The following is a 10,208-nucleotide window of genomic DNA, read 5'->3' as shown; positions in this document are numbered from 1 at the left end:
ATATATATCTAAACATACCAAATTCAGAGCTCACAATGCGATTATAGTTGAACCAGAGAGCAACAGTAGGCTCTAAATTACCCTTCTGGCAAAAGCCAAAATTAGTGGTGCAATAATTTCATGTCTGATTTTGGTGGGCTTTGCACATGCTGGGCACATCAAAACAGCGGCCATGGTAGAGGAGGAGGGGGGCGGTTCCAAATTTCAAATTCGTATCTTTGATTTGTTTGTTGCGCAAACCCCCTCTTTCTTCTTCTACCGAAGTTTGAAAAAAAAATGGAGATATACAGAGAGAATACCCAGATCAGAATCAGATCATCAAATAAAATTTATCCGTTAATACAATAATTCTCTCTCTCTCTCTCTCTCTCTCTCTCTCTCTTCACGCATTCAATTCAAATCCTTTATCTTTGCTTATAAAAAAGCAGCAGCAGCAGCATCATCAGCAGAGAGAGAGAGAGAGAGGGCGAAAGAAGAGAGAGAGAGAGGGGAAGAAGAGTAGCTGCTACTCCAATATACATTTTGTTCACTTCCCTATCTTCTTCTCTTATAATCCAGCTCAAACTCAGACTCAAAGGCAAAGCAAGGGAACCCCGTCACACGAATCCTCGAGATCTCGAGGTCAACCCCGTCATTTCACGCTCCTCCCCATCCCTTCCCCTCTGCTTTTCTATCTCTTCCTCTCTTCTTCTCTGTTGCCCGGGAGAAGCTCCAGGTTCTTGCCATTGCCAGAGAAATAACCCATCGCCACTGTTTGGACGTTTCCTTCTTTTTTCTTATCCGTGAAAGGTTTTGTTTGGCGTGACTTCTTTCTTGGGTTTCTTTTTTTTTTCTTCTTCTGCTCTTGTTTGCTGTTGGGAAAAAAAAATGGAGAGAAGCACGCCAGTGAGGAAGCCTCACACTTCGACTTCAGATCTGCTCACATGGTCGGAGACTCCTCCTCCCCACGATTTGGTCGCGCACGGTTCGGCTTCTTCTCGCTCCAATGCTCGCTCTCACCAGGTACACGTTTACTTGATTCGTTCTTGATCTTTCATTTTAGTTTCTATTCGATGCGATGGGTATGCTTCTCCATTTTTTCTTTGGCTTTCCTTTGATGGGTTGTTCTGGGGGATGATGATTAGCCTTCGGATGGGATCAGCAAGGTGGTGTTTGGAGGTCAAGTGACTGATGAGGAAGCTGAGAATTTGAACAAAAGGTTAGATCTGCTCTCCTTTTTTTATTTTTATGATGTTTTGTGTTTTTTTTTTTGTCCCTTAAATGCAATGATTCATTTGGCTGATTGGGTCGTTGTGGCAATTTGATTTTTCTCCGCCGTTTTAGCTGTTTGTCCGGATTCTTCATTTCTCCACTTCTTTAGATTTTCTTTCTTCGGAAATTATGGTCGGATTGTATAAGATAGGTTCAGTGTGGATGTGCAGTGATCGATCTGCGGGAAATGAGGACAGAAACTTCATTTCCAACGTAACAATCTTTATCACCTCCATTTAATTTACCAAAAAAGGGTAATTTTTTCTCGGTGGCTGTTGACGGAGTAATCTTGGTCAAATGGGCGGATCTTAGAATGTCAGATGCCTCGGTAGGTTGAGCTTGATCACTCTCCTTGGCCTTAGAAGTCTGGTTGGTTTCTTGAGATTGATCCTGTCGCAAGCCCTGATGTCTAGTTGAGATAGTTCAGTCACTCCTGTTCTATTGAATGGCTCTTCAAATGATGGTAATTAGATGGAAAGAGTGAGTTTGTTAGATGTCTAGATTCGAGAAGTGAACATTTCTTTGGCGGCTATCATGGGGGGCTCCTTCAATGTCTGCTGAGCTTCTGTGATCATGAATATGCCGATCTGATCATCCCGTTCACAATCTACCCAACTCCGGTCTAGATACAACTGTAATAGGTGCTTGGCTGATGTAAGCTGCGTTTTGATGTCCTCTTGATTTACGCTTTGTGAAAGATCTTATTGTGATATGTAAAAGCTCTAGTCCATGTAAAACTTGGTTGTTCTTAGTCCATTCATAGAGAGGAGACGGCATTTTGCTCAGCATTGGTAAGTCGCACTTAATGCATGGTCAACATCTTTCTCAAGTGCTGCAAAAAAGACAACTGTTTTGTTGCTAGATTGGGGGAAGCGTAAATCCATGTATAAACATGCACATACAGAAAAGTCATTATACATACAATTACAAATGCATGCACCCGCAAACATGTCTGTCTAAAAAGCCAGTTACTTGGCTATCTATCTATCTATCTATCTATCTATTTTCGTACACATACAGAATGGGGACAGATATTTGACAACAAATACACGTGCACCCACGAACACGAGCACGCATGTTTGCTCACGGGCACACACACGTGCCACCTTTTTATATCCTCCTTATCAAAAGAGTTCCATAAGCTTTCACAATGCCTTTGCACTTTGATACTGCTTATTGTGGCTTTGTCCTTGTCTTCTCCTTCAAAGAATAGTGCTTTTGCAATCTTCCAGGAAACCTTGTTCTGGCTACAAGTTGAAAGAAATCAGCGGTAGTGGGATTTTTGCTGCCAATGGAGAGGATGATTCATTAGAACCTGGAAGTGCTAACCCTGCTTCAAACAACAAAACAGGAATAAGGATGTACCAGGTATGTTTTACAATGCTGATTGTTTTTGACCTGTTAAATTGGTGTTGAGTCCATGATGATGTGAGCTCTTTCGGTGGTTGATATTACTAGCAAGCCCTTGCTGGCATCAGTCACATCTCGTTTGCTGAAGAAGAAAGCATTTCTCCCAAAAAGCCTACCACTCTTCCTGAGGTTGCAAAGCAGCGAGAACTGAGCGGAACATTGGAAAGTGAGGCTGACATGAAGTTGAATAAGCAAATATCTGATGCCAAGTGCAAAGAATTGAGTGGACATGATATTTTTGCTCCTCCTCCAGAAATTTTGCCAAGGCCATTGGCTGCACGGGCATTGGACACGAATCAAGACATGGGAGAACCTGCACCGCGTCATGTCCGGACTTCTGTTAAAGTCTCTAATGTGAGCAAAATCTATGTTTACATTAGCATGCTGTTCTGTTATAGTTTCTTCACTTTTATTTTTTTCAGCAATGGAGTTCAATAGCCTCACTAGTTTCTCTGACTTTATCAGCCTGCTGGAGGTCAGAGCAGTATTATCTCCAATGAGGAACCTGGGATGAAAACTGCCAAGAAAATCTATGACAAGAAATTCTCCGAGCTCTCTGGAAACAACGTCTTCAAAGGTGATGCACCTCCAACATCTGCAGAGAGATCACTGAGTTCGGCTAAAATGAGAGAGATTAGCGGCAACGACATATTTGCTGATGGAAAGGCAGAGTCTAGAGACTACTTTGGTGGCGTCCGCAAGCCTCCAGGCGGCGAGAGTAGCATTGCGTTGGTTTAACCAAGCTTAGGCTTAACGGTTTTACGAACAGTTTTATGTTTCAACTTGTGTTATTCCTAGTGGGATTTGGTCTCATTTGACACTTCCGGAGTGTGGGGTTTGGGAATGATGTTTCAGTTTCGAACTTGACTAGATGTACGAACTGTTTGCAGACCGGTATGTTGATAGCATTGGTTTCTTCAGATTCGGAGGAGAACTCAGCTGATTTATGCTTCAAATTGCATTCTCTGGTTCTTTTCAAGGCGGAAGTGTCAAATAGATCAATGGTTTTCTAAGAAAACTCTTTATCCCATCTATGTTGAAGATGTAGCTTCGAATGCTGTATATGCTCACAAGGGCTTTGGCAATATGCTTTGAGTATGTTACTAGCACTAGATGAGAAAACCATGCCAACCCAAACTCCGTGCGAAGAAAAGTCACTTAGTGCTGGGAATGGGTCTTGCTGACGGTATTGCTCAAGGGCTTGTTGATACCTCATGTAAGTGCAGGGGATTAACAGGTTCTGGGGGTAGAATCTTTCATTTCCTCTTGGTCTGACTATCAGCTACAACATGATCTTCTCCACTTTAAGAATCCTCTGCCGGCAAGCGCGATTTTGATTTGGAGATTGGAGGACAATCAGAATACGAACTGTCCGGCCTGCAATGAAATTATTCTGTGGATTCTACTTATGGTCATGCCTCGCTTCACGTACTCCAATTGCTCTTTGCTCCTGACAGGTAGGGAAACTTTTGCTTGTCCATCCATCACGTTGGTGCTCTTTCGGCTATCAGTTTGCTTCCCTGCTTTTTTAAAATTTTTGGGCCTACTCCTAGTTTTGAACTTGGAAATCACCCCTGGAAGCCGACCCCCAGCAGGCCTCGTGCCTGTTGGCACTTCCCTTTAATCTGATCTGGACCAAGCCACGGATTAATTGATAAGGCTTCCTTAGGTGTGCTGCGAAATGTTCCATGGCCATCGCATCATGCTTGCACTTATTGAGATTTGCCTTCCCATCAATTTGGAATTAGCAGCTGAATTTCTTGTGGGAAGTGGGGATGCAGGGATCAGCAACTGGGGAGATCGCCATGATACTGCTAAAGCACCTTCAAGGCTCCTAGTGGTTGGTTTAATGTTAATACAGATGGTTCGGATAGCATTCATGTGTCGTGGCCTCTAGGGTTTTCCTCTAGGGTCTCTACTACTTTTTAGAATATTCTCAGGGGCAGGTGAGATGGTAATTGTCGGTGATTAAGAAGATGGGAGACGCAATCTGAGTCTTTAGATCAAATCTAGATCGTCCAAGAGAAAGGGGATCCAAGAAATACGATACAAAAGCATTCCTTCTCTCTCGAGAACTCTCTTGATCCAAGGAAGCCTTAATTACTGCACGAGAGAAGCCTAAATCACCGAGGGTCAGCCCATGCGACGTTATAAAATATTAAAAAGGCAATGTAATATGTAGTTTCCACATGAAGTTGAAATGACCCCAAGCATTAAGCAATATGGTGGAGATTTGGCCGCCCCGTTGAACATCGTCTGGCAAAACAACAGAAATAGGTAGTTTCTCAAGCTACTAAATGAAATCAAGACTTAACCTCCGGTCCTTATAATAATATTTGACTAAACGGCCAGAGCATCAGCAGTTTGTGCAGCATTGTTCATTTCTCAAGCTACTAAGTGAAATCAAGACTTAACCTCCGGTCCTTATAATAATATTTGACTAAACGGCCAGAGCATCGGCAGTTTGTGCAGCATTGTTCATTGAATTGGTAGCACTGCTATGACATGATTGTAAGGAAACCAAGTTCAGGGTCACTTACCACTCGCTAATTAAAGATCAAAATCAAAGACTTCTCAAAAGTACATAAACCAACGCCATGATAAGAAATGTAATTTGCTTTGCATAGCTTTCTGGGGATCAAGCCTCAGCATGGCCAATCAGTGCCAGAAGCATTTTTTCATAGTCTCCAGTAGTGTCCTTCACAATGGCGCGATCAAGGGGGACGCTGTTCCTCCTCTGGTACTCCTCACTTATAAACTTCATGTTGACTTCAGCCCTGGTAGCAACCACTCTGGTCAGAGCCCCTTCATCTGTTCCTTGCCTATTGATGGCTAGACGAAGAACCTTCTCAAAATACTTCTCAGGGCGAGTCAGGCACTTGACTGTAGCTCTCAGTATAGCCAAGAACTCGTCTTTCGGATCGGTTTTCAAATCCTGCGAACACGAAGGATCGAGAATTAGTCAATTCTTAGTCTAAAATAGAGATAAGTTCAATATGTTCTGATGCATACTACCAAAGGTTATAGTCTGGAAGTGACCCATGCCAGAACAGAGCACGATGCAGAAAAATGGAAAAGTCGGAATCGGGCGCTATTTTAGATCTCAATGTTTAAAAACAAGACATCGTCAATTTGCCTCTTACTTCTAACCAAAGCTCATGAAAGAATAATACTCACTGGCACTTTCATCCTTGAGGAACTGTAAACTTTAGACATACAGGTAAAAGCAACATGAAAGGGCCGGTTCGTAGAAATTTCCAACTCACCTTGTTGATATCATTTCCAAACTCATTTTTGTAGTGATTCAGCGTAGCATTGACTTGTGCTTTGCTCCTAGTAGCCAAAATCCTTATGAGATCCTCGTGGCTGTAAGCCTTCTCTGAAATCTTCTCGTGGAGTATCTTAGCCTCTGCTTTTGCCAAAGTCATGTTGACCTCATCTCCATCATAACGGTATGAGCTCACGAGAGGTACCAGCAACTAGGAGAAAAAGAAACCATATCAAAATACAGTTTTTTCCCAACAGGCAAGGAAATTACTTACATCAACACCTAATGGAAAAATGAGATGATTTGGGACAGATAGGAGTTATTTCACAGGTTGTCAAAGGGCTAATCTTTTGATGATGGATCTGGTTCTTCATTCAAGATAGGAGAAAGGGGTCCAATAAAAGAGCGTTTATATGGTCTGCAGATTTTCGCGAAACCATCTTATTCCAAAATATCAGAAAGTGCTCTCAATCACACCGGCATCCCCACAAGCATTCTCAACAAAACTCCAAAACTGTCTTAAAGATAGAACGCTCAGCAACTTATGTTCTCAGAATCCCTGTAATATGATGGATCAGACAGATTTGATTTTACTTGCCTTTCATCAATTGCAAAGAATATTTCACAGGACTTTATTCTGAGTATCACACAGCTACAGAGACTTCATTTTACAGTTACTCAGAAGAACAACCATTGGGATTGGGAAACTTCATGGCATAATTCAGGCAAGCATAAAAGCAGTACCTTGCGAAAGTCTCCAGTTGTGTGGTGAGCCACGTCCTCTTCCAGCGACTTCTTGTATCGAGCATGATATGCTTGTCTTGCCAAAAGCAACCGCTGCGGAGACCTTGTGCAGGCTATTTCCATGAGAACCTGATTGCTTGAAGTCCATCTTTTCGTTGCTTCATTAGCCAAGTACGCATCACGTTCAGCCGGATCAAGCGTCCAAAGGACCACCAGCCTCTGATGACATGGCAATTACAGGGATGCAAAGAATTTAGAAAATCATGTCATGCTCTATGAACAGAATGTACAATCACATTCGATGATCAACGAAAATATAGGAACAGATATGGATTAATCCGAGGGAAGAGGGACGCGTCTCCCTGAAATGAATTCAAATAATTAAAGAAGATCAAACCTCAAAATCATTCGTAAGTTCTCTGTCCAATGCCTTCAGGAGGTCCTCACCATAAGTCTCGGCATAGGTTTGCATAATCAGCTTCCTCTGTGCCGCATTCCTATGACCCAATATGGATATGATCAACTTCTCATTTGTTCCCCATCCTTCAAGATGTTCATGAGAATCATCAAATGAGAAAAAGCTTAAATTAGATAATAAGTATGACAATTTTTCTTTTCGAGACCATACTAAATCCCAGGCTCAAGGTAGAAAACAATTGTCTTCACTTGTTCCAGCGAACAACATATTGCAGCTACAGGAAACATCCTCTGTACAAGAGAATCTTGTATCTTTCCTTTCATTTCGGACCATTCATCAAGTGAATTAACTAGTAGGAATAGCGATCGCAGAAGCGACAGAACCAAAAAGCGCCGACACAATGGAAGGATCAGGTCGAATTCAAAACAAATCATTAAGATCGAATTGTTTTTGCATCTCCAGAACATTCCTAGATCCACAAATAGCACGATGTGAACAGAGGATCATCTCCATAGCTCGAGAGCAGATCGGCACCGAAAGATCACTCCGATCAGATCACGATCTCCAAGCGGATCACAAATCCAGACGCGGAAAACAGAAACACGATCGTGGACGACCAAACAACGCACGATCGTCAAACGTCAAGCAGGGCTGGAATCGGAGGAGGCAGCGCGAAGAAGAGAGAAAAGGTGGTGAGGGGAGAGCGAACCTTTGAATGCTTTCCGGAGTTGCTCGCAGTCGTCGGCCACTGAGGGCACTGGCTCTGGGACTCTGAGAGTCGACATTGTTGAGGGAACAGAGAAGATTTGGGGTGTTTGCGTCGAAGAGAAAACGAGAGAGGAAGAGGGAGACAAAGCAGAGAGAGAAAGCTGGCAGTGGCCTCCGCTTTTGAGGAGAGAGAGAGCGCGAGCGCGAGCGCGAGCAACGTAACATGGAAAGCGCTAAGCCGGAGCGCCACGTGTCTCTATAATTGCTATATCCACTTTCTCGAGGTGGAAACCCGAGGGACGCGGAGTGAGATTTTGAGAGACAGCACGCGGCAGCCGGGCCAGCCCGATGGTCGGATTTGGACAAATTCTTTAGAAAATTTTAAATAAGAGTTGGATCAGCCGTCATTTTTTTCAAATAATATTTTGACGTGAAATGCATTTCAAATAATTGCCTAAAGTGCTATTATTTTCTAAAATAACAATTTGAATTGGATCTTATTTTAAATAAGAATCTGAAGTAGCCATATCGATCTCAAAAAAGGATATGATCTTACCAAGTGGTCAAATGCATTTTCGTCCTTTACATACATATATATTGTATTTCTTTTTCCAAAAAGAAAAAGGAAACCTATGCCCTCCTTCGCCCGTGACGGTCGCCTTATTGCCAATTGGGCGGCGTGATGGTTGTCGGGGTCGCCGACGCCTCGATAAGAGCTTGCTCGCCCTCGCCATAATTGGAAGAGGGCCAACGACCCTTGCCCAAATCTAGGAGAGGGTCTCGGCCCTCTCTCGCTTCGCCCCTCGTCTAGGCGAGAGTCACCGGCCCTCGCTAGGGCTCCACCAATGATGTGCGGGTCACACTTTTTTTTTTTAAAATTTAAAACTAACATGGCCTCTTTATGCGCTTATTTGAGAAGATAAATAAGATTCACTTCAAGCTTTTATTTGAGAAAAATGAGGGCACTTTGAACCCCTATTTGAAAATTTTCCCAAAATTTTCAAGCCCAATGAATGGCCGGGCTGGATTGGACTAGGGTTTTGAGATATGGCCCACCCATATTTTCATTTGAAAGTATAGCTAATAATGCAATCTTTAAAGTACGTCCACGTTTCTGGCCAAAAAAAAAAAGTAAGTCCATGTTTCTAGTATATGATAGAGAAATAGTATGAAAGTCATCGGGAAAAAAATAGTAAATTAGAATAATACAAAGGCCTAATGTTAGTTTTTAATTTATTTTCCATAATTTTCTTTTTTCAAGTTGGAATTTAAACAGAAATTACAAAAGGTGGCTTGATGGGGCCGTTGCACGCCATCGTTTTTACCTTGGGCGAGTTTGGGTAGTTGAAATGGCAATAGACGTAAAATTAAAGCATAGGTGTATCATAAATCGCAAAATAAAGTCCTAAGACTTTCGAATATTGTAATTAAAAATTAAAATTTGTCGAAATTGATGTAGTCGAACCTCTTCATTAGTTCCATCCTTTCGGCTAACGAGAAAATACTGATGCAACTTTTTAATACCTTCTTTTTCCCACGTGAGTTTTATGATAATGAAGAGTGTAATAATGACAAAGGTTACTTTAATCAAAATAAGATCAAAAGCGAGAAAAAAAAGCTGAAAATAAAAATAAAATAAGAAGAACCTGAAAATGAAAGTGAAATAAAAAGGCACTCTGCCGAAGGGTGCTTCAAGAGAGATGCCGTCGCTCCCGACTTTCTTCAGCAGAGATCAGGCAAGGGCCAGCAGCCCTTGGCCCCACAACCAAACCACTTGGTTTGCACCTTTAAAAAAAAAAAAATTATCGATGGCTTTTTTATTTTTGCATTTATCAATATCGATATAAGTCATGAATAGTTTTATCAACTTCAAAATATATTATTTTTATGTGTTTATCAAGATCTTGTTATCCTTAATCGTGAATATTACCTTAAACACAGGTACTTTATGTATTTATCAAGATTGATATAAATCATGAATAATTTTTGTTAATTTCAAAATATATTAGGAGGTTTTCTCAACAGTTTGCACCCTTTTATTAAAAAAAATTTTGGCTTATTTTTTTTTTTTATATTTTCCCTTAATTCTGTTGAATTTTTCAATTTTTTTTCCTTCGGACATGGCACCTTGTTGGTGCAACATTGGCGCCACTGCATTAAAAAATTTAAAAAAAATCACGTGCCAGTATTTTCTATTAGGAAAAGTGAACGGAGCTTGTGACGGGAGTCGATTGAACCAATTTGACAAGTTCTATGACTTGATTGTATTTTTTGAACATTTTAAGACTCAATGGCATTTGCATGGTGAGTTTTAGGAATTTCTAATATGCTAATCTCTGAAAATAATCCTTACTCTCTCTTTCCGAAGAATGTAAAGCTACTCATATAATTTGATCTAAGCAAATTGTA

At 41.4% G+C, this 10,208-nt stretch overlaps 2 protein-coding genes across 3 annotated transcripts; one reads left to right on the top strand and one right to left on the bottom strand.

Moving 5' to 3' along the window:
* The first annotated feature begins 248 nt into the window (after positions 1–248).
* Positions 249–3,640, top strand: LOC115751429. The gene is made up of 5 exons (XM_030689337.2): positions 249–1,002; positions 1,125–1,198; positions 2,484–2,619; positions 2,710–3,015; positions 3,127–3,640. Exons 1-5 carry the CDS (start codon positions 868–870, stop codon positions 3,397–3,399), a joined length of 924 nt encoding a protein of 307 aa, XP_030545197.1. The 5' UTR covers positions 249–867; the 3' UTR covers positions 3,400–3,640.
* Positions 3,641–4,819: 1,179 nt separating this feature from the next.
* On the bottom strand, positions 4,820–7,960 carry LOC115751469 (annexin Gh1-like). Of its 2 annotated transcripts, XR_004016632.2 has the most exons (6): positions 7,801–7,960; positions 7,071–7,216; positions 6,674–6,892; positions 5,928–6,140; positions 5,224–5,596; positions 4,820–4,952 (listed from the first exon to the last, which is right to left on the bottom strand). XR_004016632.2 is itself a non-coding variant. In XM_030689388.2 (5 exons), the coding sequence occupies exons 1-5, from the start codon at positions 7,874–7,876 to the stop codon at positions 5,300–5,302; spliced, it is 951 nt and encodes a 316-aa protein (XP_030545248.1). In that variant the 5' UTR covers positions 7,877–7,960; the 3' UTR covers positions 5,187–5,299. The 2 variants fall into 2 exon arrangements, 1 of the variants encoding a protein (XP_030545248.1); XM_030689388.2 differs by lacking the exon at positions 4,820–4,952 and having other exon boundaries at positions 5,187–5,596.
* Between the last annotated feature and the right edge of the window lie 2,248 nt (positions 7,961–10,208).

This window comes from Rhodamnia argentea, chromosome 2 (assembly GCF_020921035.1).
Source record: "Rhodamnia argentea isolate NSW1041297 chromosome 2, ASM2092103v1, whole genome shotgun sequence".
Taxonomy (NCBI): domain Eukaryota; kingdom Viridiplantae; phylum Streptophyta; class Magnoliopsida; order Myrtales; family Myrtaceae; genus Rhodamnia; species Rhodamnia argentea.
The sequence above is the reverse complement of the archived record's forward strand: the minus strand, read 5'-3'. Positions and strand labels throughout refer to the sequence as shown.

What these genes read in the sequence shown, in the direction of transcription:
- LOC115751429 (XM_030689337.2), top strand. Translation starts at nt 868, where the DNA reads ATGGAGAGAAGCACGCCAGTGAGGAAGCCTCACACTTCGACTTCAGAT. An exon ending in CCAATGCTCGCTCTCACCAG is followed by an intron (nt 1,003 to 1,124) that starts GTACACGTTTAC and finishes GATGATGATTAG; the next exon opens with CCTTCGGATGGGATCAGCAA. An exon ending in CAGGAATAAGGATGTACCAG is followed by an intron (nt 2,620 to 2,709) that starts GTATGTTTTACA and finishes TGATATTACTAG; the next exon opens with CAAGCCCTTGCTGGCATCAG.
- LOC115751469 (XM_030689388.2), bottom strand. Translation starts at nt 7,876, where the DNA reads ATGTCGACTCTCAGAGTCCCAGAGCCAGTGCCCTCAGTGGCCGACGAC. An exon ending in ACTCCGGAAAGCATTCAAAG is followed by an intron (nt 7,217 to 7,800) that starts GTTCGCTCTCCC and finishes AACATCTTGAAG; the next exon opens with GATGGGGAACAAATGAGAAG. An exon ending in TTGGAAATGATATCAACAAG is followed by an intron (nt 5,597 to 5,927) that starts GTGAGTTGGAAA and finishes TCGTGTTCGCAG; the next exon opens with GATTTGAAAACCGATCCGAA.